The sequence below is a fragment of the Colias croceus genome, chromosome 25 (genome assembly GCF_905220415.1).
Source record: "Colias croceus chromosome 25, ilColCroc2.1".
Lineage (NCBI taxonomy): Eukaryota > Metazoa > Arthropoda > Insecta > Lepidoptera > Pieridae > Colias > Colias croceus.
In genome coordinates this window covers 5,680,604-5,701,557 of record NC_059561.1, presented here as the reverse complement: position 1 = coordinate 5,701,557, position 20,954 = coordinate 5,680,604, and the positions used below count along the sequence as shown (strand labels likewise).

The following is a 20,954-nucleotide window of genomic DNA, read 5'->3' as shown; positions in this document are numbered from 1 at the left end:
GACCGTAATAAAATATATTATGTACTTCAAAAACCTAGGTTTACGTCTAGTTTTTATGATTTTTTTAAGTATCATTATATTTCGTCGCTATAGTGTGATCCATATACGAATGACGAATGAGTATTATAAGCCTCAATAGCAAGCGTATTTTGTTTCCAGAGAAACAGTATTCCGATGCCTCTTCATTTATTCTAGTTCCTCATTAAATATTCGAAAAAGTTAGGTACTCAGGCGAAACCATAATTATTTGAGCCAATACAAACATAAAGGATACTATTTATTACAATACCTACAGACTTTTTATGTTTATTATATTTATTTTCGTAGTCTGAAGACTGTTCTGTGTCTGAAGATAATGCTATTCTCGCTACAAATCTTTATTTACAAGTATACACTTCAACAGTCTTCACGCACGTATTACACTCGACATGGCAACACCAATGAAACTTGCAGCCACACCGCTCCTTGATAACCATCCGCTTGGTGTTGTATCCGCGACCGCAGCATAGCAACGAACAACCGTCTATGCCCGCTGATGTCCTGTTACATTCGCGGCCCGTTGTTCCGGGTGACCCCTGGAGAGAACAATATTGAATTATTCAAAACAAGTGAATTACGACTTTCTTTGCACAGATCTAACCTTATTATTATTTTTTTACTACTATTATAAAGCTGAAGAGTTTGTTTGTTTGAACGCGCTAATATCAGGAAGTACTGGTCCGATTTGAAAAAAATTTTCGGCTTTAGATAGCCCATTTATCGAGGAAGGCTTATTAATAGGCTATATAATATATCATCACGCTAAAGACTAACAGGAGCGGAGTAACCGCAGGGGCACAGCCACTAATTTATTTATGGGGTATTCTTTGACTCGATACATGTCAAAGCCTCATGTCGTTGGAAAAGATTTATAAATTTATAAACGTTTAATTATCTTAGTATTCGTGAATATATCAACACAGTAATAAAAATTTCATTGCGACTAGATGATATCCTCTAAAAATAATTCATTTTCCTCTCTAAAATCGGTTAAAAAGCACACAACACAAACTCTTATTACCTATCTACCTATTTTATTATCAAATTCTTATAAATGAATACGGAATACAAGTTTAAAAGGATTCATATTATAAAATTATTACCAATGTATCGTTCTTCACACAGTAATTAGGCGAGTCCTCCAAATACACGAGATCTTGCGCGGTCGGCAGGCTGTAGTTCGGATTTGTGAGACGCAGCTTCCCGCGTCTCGACACCTTCACTTCTGTCGCCCCTTCGTATTTGTCTCGTAAATAGTCACCTTTTAAATAAAAAAAATAAAAAATCTATACTAATATTATAAGCTGAGTTTGTTGGTTTGTTTGAACGCGCTAATCTCAGGAACCACTGGTCCGATTTGAAAAATCTATGCTAAGCGCTAATCTCAGGAACTACTGGTCCAATTTGAAAAATTCTTTCGATGTTAGATAGCCCATTTAGCGAGGAAGGAACCATGATGACATTAATAAACTCATTACCTATGAACACAAAATATTTAACTTCCTATATTATATTAGGTGACATAAACAGAGTCGTCCTATCCAATTATTTATAGCGGAAACGTGTTTTAAACAATGCTAAATAAATTATCAGCGACATCGTTAGGTGCATTAGGGCCGTGATTTAACATTTGTTATTTATTATACGTATTCAAATTAAAAACGCGTAATAGTATTTTAATTACAGATAATAAATAAGACTTCCCGCATGGTGAATACAAGCAGTCATCGAATTAGTTAGAATCAATTAATAAATTATAGGGAGATATGTTGTGACATGGCTATTTAATATTAAAATTATTATAACATGATGATAAAGTGTGTATGAGTTTTTTTTTGTAAGAACATTGAACTATGGAACTAACGAACCAATTTTGGTATTTCTTTTACCAATAGAAGGAATATTTTTCTTGATTTACATCAGCTAAGGGTTTGTTTATATTAGTTCCTGTATGATTTAAAAGAAAAGACGGATATTAAGCAGGCTTTGCGGTGAGAAGTTACGTTACTAATACATTTATTATTATGAATACAATATACAATTTTATAGCGACCGTAAAGTCAGTCAAGATGTAAATTAATTTGGTCGTAAAAATATTGTATTTATCTGTTTTTAGAATAAGGCTTTAAAATCTTACAAATGAGGGTAAATGGACCATAACAATATTATGGCTCAACGACTCTATAGAATCATAAAAAGATATACCTATTTTAAATATTTCCCTAATCATTATAAAATTAGAATAAATCTTTGTCTCGTTAGTTTTTCTCCTAGGAAATAGCTAAAACTAAGAATATCTACTAAGCATTTAAATGCATCCTATATTATTTATTCTAAGTACCGTAATACGGAGGACAGTAATCCACAGCTATTAAATTAATATAGTTGACAAAAGTAGCTTAAGAAGATATGAAATATCGTATATTTCAGTTCCATTTTCTATTACTACAAATACGACAAAAGTAAACCAAAGACGCACTTTATCACCATCTATTACTCAGCCAATTTAATGTAACGAAAACTAACGTAGTGGAACGCTACCATTACGCTGATCGTGTCCCAAACGAGCTTGCATTGTGCACTTGCTCCCAGTAATGAGGCGATTTGTCCTCCTGTCAGATCATGCTCTCCTGGTATCGGGAGGGATAGATCGATATTTTTAATTTCGATGTCCTTTGTTTTTTTTTGTTTTCGTCTGTTACGATTCAAATTTATGTTTTGACCAGCTTTCCACCCGCAGCTTCGCCCGCGCAGTCATAGAAAAACCCGCATAGTTTCCGTTCCAGTGGGATTTCCGGGATAAAATCTATCCTATTTCCCAGGGTAAAAAGTAGCCTATGTCCTTTCTCGGGTATCAAAATATCTCTATACCAAATTTCATGCAAATTGGTTCAGTAGTTAAGGCGTGATTGAGTAACAGACAGACAGACAGAGTTATCTACTTTCGCATTTATAATACTAGTATGGAAGTATGGATCAAAGTTTTAATAGTAAAAAAATAAAAACGACATGTGGCACTCGGGGACTGCCGCGGTAAAGCTATTGCATGCTATGCCTTCAAGCCACACCTCCGCCCATCGGAGTGCGGAGCGTGAGGTTTTTTTCGTTACGGAATTTCTCGATTCTGTCCCCGCGCTCAAGGCCCGCGATAGAAGCTATGCAATAGCTTAAAATTCCTACTGGCTGTTCGCCCCGGAGGGTCCTCCCGGATAGGTACACATTTTTTTACTTTTTCTATATTTCTAACAGTTTACCTTTTAATGATAATAAATAATAATCCAAGCGGAGATAAATAGGTACATTACAACGAACCATTTTTTTTTCTTTTGCTTATAGGTGTTTATCTCAAGCAAAGTAGATATTATGTACCTAGGCATCTATTTACCGTGACTCAAGATAAATTAATAAAGTAGAAATGAATGTAAGATAAGTCGCAATAACAAAGGAAACAAAGCAAAGCCAGTCAAATTTATTGACTCTAAATTGACTCGATTCTGAACTCGACGGCTATTGAAGAAGTAATGAGCATCATTATTTCTCTGTCGACTCCCATGGAAGCAATTAATTCATGCACCGTGCGAAAATTATTTTTGAAACTATACCTAATATGTACCTATTACAGTATTATTCGTTACACTAATATACAAAAATTACTGTATAATGTACCTATATTTTGTATTTTCAGCATCATACATACCTATTTATTTTGCATCAACCGTCAACCGTGTTTTTTTAAATCAATTAAAATGTTAGATTTTTGTACAATCGTTCGTTGGTCGACATCAAATAAGTTGCTGAAGTTATTTTTTTAATTTCCTTTATCCAAATAATAATCAATCTTTCAATGGATCACTACCTCTTGAGAAAACCAAATAGATTAACCCAAAAACAACGGCTAGGAACTTCATAAAGACATATCTAATAGACACTTCTTGTTTATTTAATCACTACATAGTATAAAACAAAGTCGCCTTTTCCGTCCCTATGTCCCTTTGTATGCTTAAATCTTTAAAACTACGCAACGGATTTTGATGCGGTTTTTTTAATAGATAGAGTGATTCAAGAGGAAGGTTTTAGTATATTATTTATTAGGTTTTAGACAAAGCGGGCGAAGCCGCGGGCGGTAAGCTAGTATTAAATACGAATTATATCTGAATATTATACTTACCAATCTCTCTGAAAGTAGCGAGTTGCTGCCAGCACGTGATGAGGCTGCAGGAGCCAGAGACGCCGTGACACTTGCATGTAACTCGCGACTTCTTTATGACGGCCTGGTAAAAATAAAAATAGGTAAGTACTTACTATTTAGACAACGAAAAACTTTTATTTTTTAATATGTAAGTACTTAATTTTCACAAAATATATAGAATAAATATTTAAAGTTTTTTAAAATTCCCTGACTTGACTATTACTTCATTGTTTTTCATCCATGTTAATTATAAATTGATGTTTTTATACAAAAAATGCAGTTCTAAAATAATATTATGCATATTTTGGGGCTCATGTAGGACATTATTTATTATTTACATAATATTATTATGTTATAAGTACATAGGTAATATAATATCATAATGTCTTTAAAAAAGTAAAGGATATAGTACATATATTTCAATGTTGCTTGTTGTTTTTTTTTCTCAATCGTCATAACAGTAACTACTTGATCAATTTACAATGTCTTGTTTAAACATTATCTAGGAAAATATATATTCTTGAACTCTATATGCTAGAAACTAATTTAAATACCGAATTACAGAACTATTTCAAAGTACCTATCCTATATAATTTATGCTAAGTACGAGGGACGCTAATCCGAAATGTCGACGGCAATCCTTATAAATGTGCTGATATTATGACTTTAGCAAAACATATTCTTATTAAATATATGAAATTGCTTTAAAAACAAATCCTATGGACTTATCTCTTAATTTATTGCATACTTGTACATTTTTTACATTCTTATTCTAGCTAGCATAGAAACGAATAGTGAGTTGGTCAGCTTTTAAGAATGATAAAACGAGCAAAAATTCATTGATTAGGTACAATAATTTTATTCTTCTAAATTGAAGTGAAATTGAATTATTCTATACAATATGTAAAAGTTACAATACTGTGTATTTAATTTATACTCGAAATTAATTAAGCTTGCAAGTTGCAGTATACGTTTTTGCTCTATCTTCTTGAAGGCCCTTGCGCCACACTTTCATGAGCCTTGGAGATTATTTGTCTAATGATTTACATGAAACTGATAGTTATATACTTGATATACGGTCTACCGTCTTTATGTTAAGGTACCTAATTATTATCATCATTTGACACAAGAAGACGCTTGCGAGTTGTGAGCATTCTTTGTTTACAAATAGAGCGAACAAAATAATACGTCTGTGTGTTTTAATAATTTTAATTTTTAATACAATGTACCTAACTACATTATCTACAGTCTACACTAATATTATAAAGAGGAAAACTTTGTTTATTGTTTGATTGTAATGAATAGGCTCATAAACAACTGGATCGATTTTAAAAATTCTTTCACCATTCGAAAGCTACATTATCCACGAGTAATATAGGCTAGGTTTTATCCCGGAAATCCCATGGGAACGGGTATTTCTTTGAAAACGCGGGCGAAGCCGCAGGCGGAAAGCTAGTTACGTATATTTTGCAACTCACCCGTCTTCCAGCCTCGTTGTTGTGCCTGTTCATAAGCTGCCGCCCCTGCTCGCGGCTCCCGCGTTTCACTTTCCGCTCGCGCTCACGGACATCTACGAAACCTTCTGTAAACCTGGTACAATCATTATTTTAATAAGCTGTGGATTTTTTTAATCAGCTCATTAATGATACGTGTGTAGAATCAAAATGTCTTAACGCATTAGCATAATTATGTGAATTTGATTTAAAACTTTATTTGGGAGATATTAAGGTACAGTTTCACCACACGCGTATTAAATCTTGCCATTGCAATTGGGACCACCGAAAAATTTAAAATAACTTGCTCTATACAAGCGCATGAATTAGTGACTTTTTTCAGAAATTGTGTAACTTCAGTAAGTTTTTACCGCACTTTGTTTTTTGGTGCGCGATTAGACAAAATTTTTTGACGTTAATATTTTTATTTGTAAGCTACAATTAAGTACTTAGGTACTTACCTAAAATTCAATAAATTGTTAAGTTGTCACTTAAGTATTATTTTATGTAAAATGTTTAAAATAAATAAATATTAGATATAAAAGACTTTGTTTTGTGTTTTACAACGTCCACGAACTACTAAATGCCAACATTATTCATCTTGGAAAAATATTAAAACAGCACAATTCCTGTAAACAGCTTATAAAACTTTTGAATGTGACTCATGCGCCTTTTGAAACTATATTTTGTCTTGTATTCCCGATTTAAATAAAATATTAAATTGTTAGGTATCTGATTATTTATGATTAGAATACCTACCTAATTAATTATTAGGATAATTTTTTATCGTCATTCAAGTAGTAACAAAGTAAAGTTGCCGATGAGGAGAGATTCGTAGAGATTTTCACGGCTATGCGAGCCCTGGTAGGTACCTGAAACATTTTCCGAGCGAGATGGAAATATGGAGGGTTGGATGCAACAAGCCACGCCCATTTAGCCCCCAACCCTTAACTACGAAATCGATTCCGAGAAAAAATTAGCTTTGGGAAAGCTTTCACAATAATAAAACTTTAATAAGCACGACTGTGTATTTTACAAATAGTTATTATCCACATTATTTGAGTGTTTTCTTAAAGTATGTATCTTAGATTAAAATATGAGAATGTGATTTTTCTGTAACTATTTAGTTATCAGCATACCTCCTTACTGGTTGTGAGATCCTGGTATCAAAGGCGGATTTAAGCTCGCTTAAAAAGGTTAACCGGGGTTATCCGGGTGAATGAAATCCGATTATCCGGGACTCAAAGAGTTGTGCAGTGAACATTTTCATTCATATAAGTATTTTATTTGGATTTGTAATTAAAAAGAATGGTGTTTGTAATTTCTATCTGTGTAGTGTTGTTGTTGTGTGTTTATAGCTGTGTTTATAGTATTTATATTATTTTTATTTATTTGTTTCCGGTTATTTAAATTAAGTAGTTATTTTTACTATTATTCCCGTGCTTTATACTTACATTCATTGTTAACAAATATTTAAAAGAGTGATTAAAAAGGTATAATATTTTTAGAATAGGTATTTAAATAAAGCAACTCCGATAAAAGCTTTAAAATTCAAATAGCTTTCTTATAAAAATTTCTTCTAAAGAAAATTCCAACGAAGCGTTCCCGACCCGCCACATTCCTTAGAACCTTCTAACAATTCTTGTTCGCCTGGTAATAAAAATACTCGAATGCGGGAAAATCTCCTTTATGAAGTAAACGGCGTTTTCTCCCCGTTTCCCAACATATTTTAACCATTCTTTTCCAAATTCCTAACATGCCTTAACTCCTTTGCTTCATGCTACCCTCATGAAGAAAATTCAAACGGGCAAAATATTGGAAAAGCTTTTTTAAAGTGCCCCTCCCCTATTCATGATAAAAAACCTTTGCTGCTAGGGATGTCACTCATAATAATTTATATGAAAAATATTACTCTTTTACTCTTTTGGAAGTGTTCGGGGCTGACAAAAAATCTACTTATTGAAATATGACTTCTTTCACGGGACACTGTGCATACACTTGACAATGCAAAATGATAGGTTTACGAATAAGGTTTGCCGTGAATTCATTAGATATGTATTTAAAACCACTTTCACAAAACAGTCATTTTTAGTCTAACAAAATGAATCCGTGTCGCCGACTCAGCCCTAAAAATGTTTAGTGGTGTGTGTGAAACCATTTAACTCCACCCACTTCACTCACTACAGACAGAGAAAACCTGTGTAACGTTTCCAATCGAATTTACTCATTTTCCTCACTACTCATGTTCTCCCAGTGACATAGGAGAAAATTTTCAGCATTTCAGGCGAATCGTCGTGTCTACGAGCTGTTGAGTAAAATTTCAGACATACTCTCCCTTTGGATACTAACGGCGTACTGAATGGCACATTGGAAAATTGATATAAAAGGCCGATACGAACTCCGAACTACCAATTTCCGCGAATATTCCCTATGGATTTATGTTATCCTGGTAAAATAACCTCAAAACTTTGACTCTTGCTCTAAATTCCATTCATTGCGCATGTCAAAATACACTTGATCCGCCAATGGGATGGGTCGGTTCGTAGTGAATGTATTGGCAGGGTTACTCAAAAGTCAAATGTGTAGGTATGTGTTGTACTTATAAACTTGTATTACTTTTTCAGAATATTTCCTTCATCGCCCGACGATCAGGAACTTTGGTAATGGAAAATGGTGCCGTATCAAAATAACTAAATTTCTTTGAAATTTATAAAGTTATAAAACTTTTTACAATAAAAAATCCAGTAATTTAGTGTCATTCAAATCATTTTTCTTTTACTTATTTAGGTCAAAATAATTATGAACTTAATTTATAAATTAGGTAATATTTTTTTTGAATACGACATCAATTTTTTGAAGTTAAGTATACTTCTTTTGGCGCGATGGAGAAAAATGATGACATCGAATTTTTACGATGCGCGCGCACACCGACACCTAAATTTAACAGCATGAAGTTAGGTATATAAATAAAATTTATATGCCATTTGAATGCCATAAATGCATATATGGCATTTGAATGCCATAAATGCATATATGGCATTTGAATGCCATAAAACAAAAAATATCAATTTCAGCATGAAGTTAGTTCTAAGTGGTATGAAAATTGATAACTATGTTCAAGTTGTATAATATTCTAGTATTTTATTTCCATCAAGGAAGTATATTAACTTCTAATAGTACATAAGTACACACACTTTTTTTTAATATGAACTTCTACGGTCTGTGGTTTTCAAACATAAAAATATAATATAAGTATTTTCACAGAGTGAGACTAAAACATTTTAATAAGTATCGAGAATATGTTTTATATTATTTAAGTTAGATAATAGATTTATCATGTAATTTCGTAGGATCTATCATGATCGATCAAGACTCTGAAAATTGTAATTTTTTTAATGTAATTAACTAACCTATTTCATAATAATTTGCTAAACATTATTACATATAAGTATAGTTTTCAATAGTTAGATTATTAATTTATATTAATAAGTACTTTATCTTCTCTATTACGTTTTCATAACAAAATAAAGTCTTTCTCAGTGAAAAGTTGCGAGGAAAATGCTTGTAGGTACGATTTCCACCTCTTACGTTATTGAGGAGCCCTAGTACTAAATCTGTCTTCTACCATGCTTTGACATGAGTGAAGACCTTCTGACAGCTCATTTGTGTTGTCAGGTAACATAAAAATTAATTATTAACAGGTACAGGTAATGATAGAAATAATGTTTTAATCTATTAATTTATTTATGTGCCGTTTGCTAACATAAAACAGGATTATAAAATTTGTCCCTTTTGGAGGTATGAGAATACGTTGACAAATACGATACGATATTATAATTTAAAGATATTTGTCATTAATGAAAAATAAGCACAGGTACGGAGAAATATTTAATTTAAACGTTTTGTAAAAAAAACCGCGAATCTGAAGAGCTCAGGTGAATTTTTACCTGTCTTACATCTCACCTGAATACCAGGAAATCATAAATGTAAAGGTGTAGATATTATCTACCTTTCACGTTGAATTTACACAGGCGCGACGTGAAATTCAGGCAGGTGAATAATATTTTCTCTCCCTCTGAGAAAGGTACTATTGAGTCTGTAGTAATATTCTCATACATTCACACAACAATGACAGGGAAAAACGAGTAGGAAAATATAGATTTTCGGGGGTGTGAAAGTAATAGCAATCATCCCACAAGCGCACTTTGTATCCGAATTTCCCATTTCCCCAGGTGTGTAGGAGAGGGACAAAATATTATTTTCACGTGAATGGAAAGGGAAAGCGTGAATGTTCCCACAGGAAATGACTCTGAAAACAGGTAAAATATCCCTCTGCTATTTTATGAGATCCTAGTAGACAGGTATACGGTGCGTCAGGTGGTAACGCAGGTAACCGAGGTTTAATTGATTACCTGACAACATTAATTAAAATGGACGCATTAATCTTTAAAATAATAATGAAAAATAATTTATTAATACGTACATTCTAACTCGCTATAAAAATTGGTATAAAGTTTTGTAGGAGGGTAACTCCTGATAAGACTTTGTACTGAAAGGTAAATAAATAAAATTAAGACCGTTTCGCACATATGGTTTCGCACAACTAAGTAATTATGTTCATGATACTTTCATTGAATAACTGTTTGTTATTCAATGAAAGTATCACTCTTAACTGTTTGTTTCGATGTAACTCAAAAATTATTACTCGATCGAGTTTAAATTAATAATTATTATATTACCATTACAAAGCTACATAACGGCTAGTACAGTAGTACTAACTACTTAATAAAAAAGTATACAGATTATCTTACTGAAATTCCCATCCCATAAAAAGGTACAATCACATAATACGTACTTGTAGCCATACTCAAGATCGTCCCCACAGCCGCCCCACACCCAGTCGGTATGCAAATGCCTCGGCCTCGCCGCGCGGCTGCACCCACAAGACGCCAAGCGACCGTCGCGGCAAGCTCGCGATACGGCTAGCGACACGCCTGCTGATGTGATTGCGTGGGTGAATGCTGTTTCTCTGGATGCTGTGAAATAAGCTTAGACTAAAATACTTAATAGGTAGTACTAAAATAATAGTGAGGAAAATGTAAATGGAAATGATATTTGTTACGTAACTTTTATATGTCACGGTAAAAGATGCTGGATTTTTGTGTAAGTACAAAAATATTAATACCGTTTGAGCACGTAAAGATTAGATCATAATATTATGGTCATATACAATGTTTTAGTCAAATTATATATATTTGTTAAATATTTTTAGTTTGGTAAAACGAAATATATGTACAAGGAAGATATATATATAACATTATATACGGTCTACTTAGTTACTACATATAAGAATTAAGTTGCATTTTATTCTACGCAATACATAAAATTCTGCATAAAAACATCTAATGTTGAAATTTACCATTCCGGGCTTCCTCCAATATATTCCATAGTTTAATTCAGCTCACCAATAAATCTTTCACTTTCTTCATTACTCATTGTCTTTAACTCATATGTATTACTCTACTCTTTGCTTTAACTTGACTCTGATGCCAATTCACTTTAATTTAAGCGATTATAGAATGAAGGTTGAAGGAAAAGATTAAGAATAACTTATTTCAAGCTACCTTCATACCAATTTATATTTTTCAGTAGTATTTTGCACGACTTTTTGAACAAAAACAGACCATAAAACTTAATATAAGTAAGCCTAAGAAGTAAGTTATTAAATAGTTATTTCATGGACATGGAGTTATAAGAAGCACATCATCTTGAAGCACATAATATTATGTCAAATATCCATGTCAAAATACTTCATTTAATTACCACAAAGAAATCTAATGTTGACATTACCTGCAAAAAGTTCTCATTCAAGATATTAACTGGGAATAAACATTTAAATAAGCAGATAATCCAGCTTGGCCGCACTTCAAGTTACGAGAAATAAAACCAAAGTATAAATCACTTAGAGGCGACACCGTGTCGACATCGCTTAAGTGAGATTTATGCTTCTTGAGGTAAGCTATGGCTGCACTTGATTGTACGCGATTCTAGCTTATTCGTTTTATTGTTATAGGGATAAAAATAGCTTGTAGCTAACAGGGTTTTGATGACACGTTTGGGGAAATAATTCAAATCTTTTTAACAATTTACAGAAAACTATCGTATTAGTTCAGGTGCAGATTTTTTCATATTATAATTTAAATAACCGGGTTTTTATCAGCATTTAAGAGAAGGGAATAAAATATATAAAAGTTTTTATTTGCACAATACGTTATGAGAGGAAGCATTTTTAGATATTTTTTAAAAACTAACTAGAAATATATGAATATCAGAAGCCTAAACTAATAGAACAATTTTACTTGACCATTGATGATGCAAATTTGATTTAAGATAATATGCGTGGTGTAAGGGCCCGATTTTTTGTAACAAGCGCCATAGGCAGCAACTTTATTTGAAACATCTATTGCATTACCAATCAATGTCAGAGGGCCGAAGACAGTCTCATCCCCCGTCACAGTACAGTTCCATCTCCGAGTTTTGAACTGATACTGGCATTCAGTGATGCCCTGTCGAACGCCAGCGCTGACTGCTGGCATGTGGTCCTTATGTCGCCGGCATATGCGTCGCTGGCCAGGTGTAAGACCGTGGATTCTGGCGCATACACGAGATTTTTCAGAGAAAAGGTTTGGCTGATTCGACCATTCCTCGAATTCTAGCAGGCCCATGTTGCTGAAATAAAAAACACGTTATTTTTAAGTACCTACAACTCAAATTATAAGTATATCTAGTAGGGAATTACTACAATAGGTAGGTATATATTGTAATTAAATATTATAGTCATAGCATTAATATTGTGATGCGACATTAAAAATAATTATCTTGAGAACATTCAAATAATAAAATTAATAGTTTGTAGTATACAGAATAAATTTTTATTAATTTACTAGCTGACCCGCATTTCTCAAAGAAATTAAAAATATCAATATATCAATTATTCGACGTAAAATTAATAAGGTTTTTATTCAGTTTCTACTGTATACAATCAACAATGGCTTAATTTGCTTTTGCATGCGAAATTACAAAGCTCTACAAGATTCAACGTATTTTTAATCCGTCCTTATAAATTTATTATTTCTGGAATAATTTGGGAAATGTTAATGACTTTATATACTACTAGAAGTCCGCCCCGGCTTCGCCCGTGGTACATATTTCGCAATAAAAGGTAGCCTATGTCCTTTCTCGGGTATCAAAATATCTCCATACCAAATATCATGCAAATTGGTTCAGTAGTTTAGGCGTGATTGAGTAACAGACAGACAGAGTTACTTTCGCATTTATAATATTAGTATGGATTCTATAATAATTATTCAGTGTAATCAGTAGCATTGGGTATGTAAATATTATTTTAAATGAACATCAACAATCTTATCTTTAAATGTTTGCTTTCAAAATACATTTCTATTATTCTAAGTCATATTGTTATTTCCCGTTTACATCAGATTTTGAAATAAATCTAGTAATTTAAAATATCTCTGAGACTTATATGAATTAAAAATGTATCTATACTTTAGCGAAAGGATAAGATACCTTAAAGGGATCTTTCCTTTTAAAAGATTTGAATTTAACATCAGTAAAGAGGTCTGACCACATTCCAAAGTAACTTACACCTTAGGATATCAGCCTAATGGCATATAATTAAATATGAGATAACGTTACATGGAACTATCAGAGTGTTTAATAAATCTTCTTGGAAATGTAGAACGATTTAAAAGTAGAGCGAGTATTAAAAATTGATGTAATTTTGTTTACACAACTGTTCTAACCTATGGTTCTAACGTTAAAGAGAAATTAAGGAAAACACACAGACTAAATAAATTGTCGCTTGTTCAAAGTAACTGTTAGCTATACAATAAGATATTTATATTTTGATAAACTAAGTATACAGATACTTTATAATTTTTTATCTATTATTAAAATTACCGTGGAAGTTTTGAGCAAACAAGATTTACGTATTTTTTGTTTTTTTCTTTCGTCAAATAACACGGAGGTAAAAAAATAGGTTTTCCTGATGAAAAAAGCTTTAATAAAATCTGGCTTTGTATGTAACATCTAGGTGAGTTTAAATTATTTCACTAAGTATATTGTGTTCAAATGATAGTCAGCAATGAAAGAAAGAAAGAAAGACATGAGTGATCAAAAATATTTTATACCTTTATAATTTTACGAAATTATTTTAAAAGTCGGAATAAAGTATACGTTAGAAAGCTGAAAGTCTATAACAGTCTAGAATAGTTTTTCAGACACCATAGGCGTTATAATAAAGTTAATTTATCAAACAGTACCTATAGGGGGACAAAATAAAAAAAGCCATTGTACAAATCTCACTTTTTAATACTTATACACGATGATAATTTAACAACAAATAAATTAAATTAAAAACCTAATTTCTCTAATGGCACAAAATACTTTCACTAGTACCAGGGTCACATGACTGCCTAGTATCTTCCATAGATCGTCACTGTAAAGTTAAATCCGTTGCCTCTCTGGCTCTTCAACTTGATTTTCGCGAAGCGTTGTCCAATACCTCCCGCTGAAATGGTCGGGTAGCCACCAGTACCGTCTCTTTCATTGTCCTTGATGTAAATCGCTTTGATGTAGGCGAAGTTATTGTGCCCTGGTTCTGGGTACTCGATGATACTAGTTCTTACCATGAAGGGGAATCCATATTTGTATTCATTTTGTTTAAAAATGATGACGTCACCGTATGTAGCCTGGCCAAGAACCAAGTCGTGGCTCTGCGCGCTCGCGGCAGCCGCTAGGCAAAGCAAGGTGATAAGAGATAAGAAACGCATTTTGTTTCGTTCGTTCGTTAGCACTGAAGTGCTAATGAAATTGTATTGTTTTATATAGAAAATGTCGGTTTTATGCAAGAGTGAGTCACCTAGAATAAATGATTGCATTTTGTACATGAACAAATTGTTCCACTGTATTGATTCGTTTCTGATAACACGGAAAAGACTGACGTAATAACTTTAAACTGCTGTGAATACTGAATATATACACATTACTTACATTCATAAAATTATTGTAATGGTATGCTTGAATATTTTCATAAATTTGTTCATTACCAACTAAAAGCTGAACTCGTAATAAAATAATGTGTATAAGATAAGAGGTAATTTCAATCCATTACCTATATTAAATTGGATTTATGTGATCTCTACTATCATCAGAGCATGCAAAAAAATTAACTGATAATTATAAAATTTTCAAAAACATCCTCTCGGGTGACCGGTATGAATGGCAAATTAATTAAAAGTTCAAAATTATTAATTTGCGAAAGGCCAAATTTAAAAGCTAATGTAACACGACGTGTTTATCTCCATTCTCCACAGAATTGCGAAAATACGCGGGTTCGAATCCTGTCTCGTGATCGACTTGTTTTCTATTGGTTAAAACTTTAAATAAAGCATTTGAATTCTATGTATAATAAACTAAATAAACAAAACTGTATAAAAATATATAAACATTCCTTCTCTCTTTCTTCTTTAAATACCGAAATCTAAGCAATTTCAGAAATTACAATTTTCAGTACACCTCTTGCATAATGCGATCCAAGTAAACATTCTAGGAGTCGTATATCCATCAAAAGAAGCCATCATATGACGTTACAGTGTCACGGCAAACAAACAAACAAAACGAACATTCTACCTTACATAATCTTAATTCTAAGAAATCTATTATCATATTGTTATACATACCTTATTTTACGTGAGATTCACGTCGTGAATAGTATATTATATATTATTTAATATCCAGTAAATACTGCATAGTGCATACATTTCTTAAGGTGAAAGACAAAACGAATGACGACATTTCAAAGCATTATCTACGCGCTAATCCCAAGAACCACTGGTCCGATTTGAAGAATTCTTTCGCTGTTGGCCTATTTATCAAGGCAGGCTGTAGGCTTATATTATATCATCACGCTAAGACAAACAGAAGCGGAGCCACACGGGTTAAACCGCGGAGCGCAGCTAGTGTTTATTATCCTAAAATTGCGTATGCTTTAAATTTATATACGCAGATGATTATAATTATTATAAAACATTTTCATTTTAACTTACTTAACTACCAACATTCTTTAATTTACTTTTTTAAACTTGACTAATAATAATTATTAAGAGGATAAAAATACTAAAATAACAAATTTGACGATGTCGCTGTATGATCGATTATAAATATGTTTTTGTTTAATTTAACCAAAATAACTGTGAGGTAATAGATAAAATTATGCCCTCTTTAACCTAAGGAAAGTACCTAAGCTGGGCATTCACCTTAAAATGTAACAAGATATTTTACTGCATATATATGTATTATGTAACTAGCTCATAGATGTGCTCCGCTCCTGTTGGTCATAGCGATATTATATTTTATAGCCTTCTTCGATAAATGGGCTATCTAACACCGAAAGAATTTTTCAAATCGGACCAGTAGTTTCCGAGTTTGCGTTTAAACAAACAAACATACTCTTCAGCTTTATACATAGATAGGGAGGCGAAGAGGGGAATTTTCTGTAATACTCGAGCGTGGCAGTTTAAGATATGAGAGATACCTTAGACCTAATAGAACAACCTTGTTAACTCTTTAGCTCTATATGTAGTGACGCGCGCCTAGGATAGACGATCAGATTAGTAAAAAAAAATCGATAGTCTGAAATACTCGAGCGCGTCAGATTAAGATATTGAGGGTTGATTTTAGTGTTTTAAGACTAAATTTAACTAATCTGACCATAAGTCCTTGACGCCGCCGAGTTATAGGGTCGCGAACTTGTAAAAAAAAAACGTTAATCCGGCATTCTCGAGCGCGATTGTTTTTATTTTTATTTTGAAGAATATAATCTAAAACTTACTGAAAATACAAAATCTACCGGTTTCCGCATGACCGGAAGTCTGGAGGAGCCATTTCGTCTTCCGAAAAACGCGTTGCAGCATATTTGTCGCGAACTTTACTTTTTCCAAAAAATAAACAAAAAAGGTAATTTTATTTTACAAAAAGGGCACTTTTCATTTTTTTCCAAATTTAAACCTTTTTTTACTTGAAGCATCATAAAAACTCAAACTCCCGGTTTTTTGAGTATATCTCGAAAACTGAGGGTGTTAAGAAAAATTGATATGAAATAACGGTGATAAAAAAAAAGAAACCCACAAACCTTTTTCGGTCAGATTAAGAGAACCCACCAACATTTTTGTCAGATTAAGAAAATATGCTTTCAGGATACCGAGATAAACCTCCCCTATGAAAATCTGACGCGCTCGAGTATTTCAAAAGGACTTTTTTTTTCTGCATTTTCAAAAATTCATCGTAACTTATCGTCATGCCGTAATCGTCAGTTTTTTTAAGGGGAGCTTCCTTGGGGCCTACTTAACACCCCTTCCGAAAATCTGACGCGCTCGAGTAAATTTTTTTTTTGTGCATTTTTGACGAATTTATATGCCTAGCCCCACCACGCAAACCGGCAGATTAGTATACCGTTGTTATCAGAGGCACTTGGGGCATACGTAGTATGAATATCTGACGCGCTCGAGAATGCCCAAGTAACTGTTTTTTTTTACATTTTTGAAAATCCGTACACGCCAAACCCACCGCTAAAATGTTTTTCACCATAGAAGCTTTTCTTTTCGAAATTATTTTCTCTTTCGATTTTGATAAGTCTCGACGACGCCGTTGAATTACGCCATTTAGCTACCTCGCCTCCCTATCTATTATAATATTAGCACATATTAGTATAGATCTTTTCCTCGGTCCATTTATTATTTAACACGTGAGAATTTTCAAAAGGTTTTATAATTATCTGACGTCATTAGTTTCTTAGTTCTTTACCTCTTACCTGACCATCTATGTTTCAATTTCTATACACACATTTATATAAGGTAAATTAAATGTGTTCATCTACTTTTCGGAAGATACACTATCTTGAAGCATCAATGTCATACAAATTGAATGACTAATGCTTACCGTACACTCCGTACACTGATATGATGTCAACAGGTAAAATAATAAGGTTTGGCATTGTACATGCCTATTGTAAATACTGGTGTACGTGCAAAGGTTTTCGTGAACATTTTTGTTATTGATGTGTTAGTTTTTATTTTATTGGGCAATTCAGTATATGACTCATTAATAGGCTTGGCAGGTCGCGGACTGCGGTGTTTTATATAGCTTATTTTTCTATTTTTCTGACTCGACGCATCCGAGTAGTTAGTTAGCTGGTATAAATGTATACCTATGTGATTTTACGCGGGTTTGGTAAGAATTCTTACAAGCAACTGTAATCCAACAAAATGGGGACGGTTGTAATTCCTATCAGATTCTACATCATCAGTTACTAAAGCCTGTAAAAGTACTACTAAAATCGGTACAGCCGTTTTGAAAAATATTCAAATTGAAGTATTAAGAGCGAGACTAAAGAATCATTCAATTTAATATAATAAAATAATAGAACAAACAAACGTCGAACACTCGTAAGCAATAAAATAAAACAAGAAACAAAAAATAACATCTTTAATACAAAAGAAATACAATCTTATCAATACTTCCTTGGATAATAATCTACGTTGCCACTATAGGGTACATAACCCCCTTTACTGTACAATCTTGCATTAGGATCATTAGTAAAGATTTCAATTTCAAATTTATAACCTCTCAAGATACTGGGACTCTTCAGACCAATTGTGACACTTTTTTCACCAACTCCACCGCTCTCTATATACGCTTCTCCGTCCTTATCATCCCGTAAATCAGTGACAAAGACAGCACTAATAATTTCATTGTGAGGTGCATTTATAATGATGTCATCAGTTCTTTTCCACAATGCAGGATCTGCTTCTTTTATTTCACTGTAAATCTTTTTGGAAGATGCCGCAGTATACCCCAATCTTATATCGTTAGAACTTACTATAGTAAATAAATTTATTACGCTTAAAATCAACAACTTCGCGTTCATTTTGGTTGTTAGTGTACCAAAATATCACATAGAAATGACGTTCTAGAATTATTTGTCTGTTATATAGTCGGTTGTTGATTTATTATAATATGGTATATTAGATCATCTTCTGTGTATTGTCGGAGAACTGTTAAATTATTTCTGTGACGTATAAGGCTAGTTCAGGATACATCGCTCATTTTTGCAAGTGACTACTATCAAGCTGATTTTCCGTTTGTAGCTTTATTTTGATGAGACACCGAATAATTTCGTGTACGAAACTCTCGATTGTGGTAGCTAACAGAGATAACAAGGATAAAAATTTTTGATTTGATGGTTCTCAAATATTTATTACGCAATTTGTAGGACAATATGTCTGTTGAATTATATAAACATTAACTAAGTGAAAACAAAAAAATCAGCTTGTTAGTAATCATTTATGATGACCTCGATATCGATACACTTTGGAAAGGGGGACTCTTTGAACTAAGCTTTGAACCAACCATAGATTTTGTAGGACAAATATTTTTTCGAATAATTTAGGTAATTATCTTGAGATTGAACATAAAAAAAATTCAGTTAGTAATAAATATTTGAGAACCATCAAATCAAAAATGTATATCCTTGTTATCTCTGTTAGCTACCACAATCGAGACTTTCGTACACGAAATTATTGGGCGTCTCATCAAAATAAAGCTACAAACGGAAAATTAGCTTGATAGTAGTCACTTGCAAAAATGGGCGATGTATCCTGAACTATCACATTATTTCAACAATTAGCATGATTTGTGGTCCGAGAATTGTTTACTTAAGTTGTGACCATGTTTTAAATATCTAACTGGTTACTGGAAATTTTGATTATGTTTGCTTCAAAATTCAAATTATTTTTAGCAAGTTATAATTCTTATTGCTTTTAATCTGAAGTAAGTAATTCAATACTAGCTTTGTTTATGTATTTACTTTATTTTCTGAAGAATTAATATTTCTGTTATTATGTGTTATTATGTTATATCTGTATCTACGTATATAGAAGACATCATCAACGCATGTTATTTAATTATCTACCACATAAAGTATGGTGTTTAATAATAATGCAGGTACCTTGCCTTACTAAATGATTCTGTTATAGTTTCCCTAAATTTTCAATCTGTGTGAAGAAGTCAGATTTAACATAGCAAACATACAAAATAAATACAAATCAAACACAAATAGATCGGCAAAATGATGATATCCATACTTATATTATAAATGCGAAAGTAACTCTGTCTGTCTGTCTGTTACTTAATCACGCCTTAACTACTGAACCAATTTGCATGAAATTTGGTATAGAGATACTTTGATAGCCGAGAAAGGACATATAGGCTACTTTACCTCGGGACATAGGATAGGTTTTAATTTTTATACCGGAAATCCCACGGGAACGAGAACTATGCGGGTTTTTCTTTGACTGCGCGGGCGAAGCCGCGGGTGAAAAGCTAGTACAAAATAAATACAACTCAAACACAAATAGATCGGCAAAATGATGATATTTCCCATATATTTGATTTATTTATTAGCAAGTTATCACTCATTCATGAACCATACGTTTTTTTGCCATTTATTCTCATGCCTTAGTATATAACAGACGTAAAAATGATTGTATCAATACTTTTAACAGTACTCTTGTTCAATCAGATAAATTGCTCCGATTTGATTCTCGGATATCCTGATTTAAATTCGAAGGTAATTTATGACAAAGTGCAACAAGAAAATCCGGCATTATGGGTGCGTTCCAAGACAATTACAGTGAACAGTTCAGACCACGAAGTGATAAATGCAATCAGAGTTCTAGATTTACGCCCGGATAAATGGGGAGAAGTTTATTTGAAAAAAGGCGGGATTGGCCAAAGGTCCGTAACTCTAGAATTAAACAGTCCTAGCATCTTCAGAGGTTATAATTTCCTGGTAGAAGTGTACGCTATTCAGACCGGACATTTTATGAATTATCATGGTAAATAAAGTGGTGATGTAATTTATTTGTTTTATTTTGAGGTACTTACCCTAGACTTTTAGGTAAATACAATTTTTACGTAAGTAGTTCAAGCATATTGTAAACATGTTATCATTTAGGTACTGGGGGTTGTTTTATTAATGTTAATTGTGATAAATATAGTGCTACGTACGGAGATAATTAATAAAAGGCAATGTTTTCCATGTTTACTATAAATATTAAATTTAAATGCATTACAATATTATGATTAGGGAAAAT

The 20,954-nt window shown here is 32.7% G+C and overlaps 2 protein-coding genes and 1 long non-coding RNA gene across 3 annotated transcripts in view; 1 reads left to right on the top strand and 2 right to left on the bottom strand.

Annotated features, from left to right (window-relative positions):
- Positions 1 to 338: 338 nt before the first annotated feature.
- The window catches only part of LOC123703174 (protein Wnt-5b-like), a 32,507-nt gene continuing 11,891 nt past the window's right edge, over positions 339 to 20,954 (bottom strand). Inside the window, exons 2-7 of the mRNA XM_045651086.1 lie at positions 12,194 to 12,450; positions 10,577 to 10,757; positions 5,707 to 5,818; positions 4,208 to 4,310; positions 1,143 to 1,300; positions 339 to 575 (exon numbers count right to left, since the gene is read on the bottom strand). Coding sequence (XP_045507042.1) covers positions 378 to 575; positions 1,143 to 1,300; positions 4,208 to 4,310; positions 5,707 to 5,818; positions 10,577 to 10,757; positions 12,194 to 12,450 — 1,009 coding nt within the window. The 3' untranslated portion in view covers positions 339 to 377. The remainder of the gene's footprint in view (positions 576 to 1,142; positions 1,301 to 4,207; positions 4,311 to 5,706; positions 5,819 to 10,576; positions 10,758 to 12,193; positions 12,451 to 20,954) is intronic.
- On the top strand, positions 11,372 to 20,717 carry LOC123703176. Its single transcript, XR_006752958.1, has 2 exons — positions 11,372 to 11,735; positions 20,381 to 20,717. It is a non-coding gene; the product is annotated as an uncharacterized LOC123703176 (long non-coding RNA).
- LOC123703175 (probable salivary secreted peptide) lies at positions 14,095 to 14,608 on the bottom strand. Its single transcript, XM_045651088.1, has one exon. It carries the CDS (start codon positions 14,571 to 14,573, stop codon positions 14,217 to 14,219), a length of 357 nt encoding a protein of 118 aa, XP_045507044.1. The 5' UTR covers positions 14,574 to 14,608; the 3' UTR covers positions 14,095 to 14,216.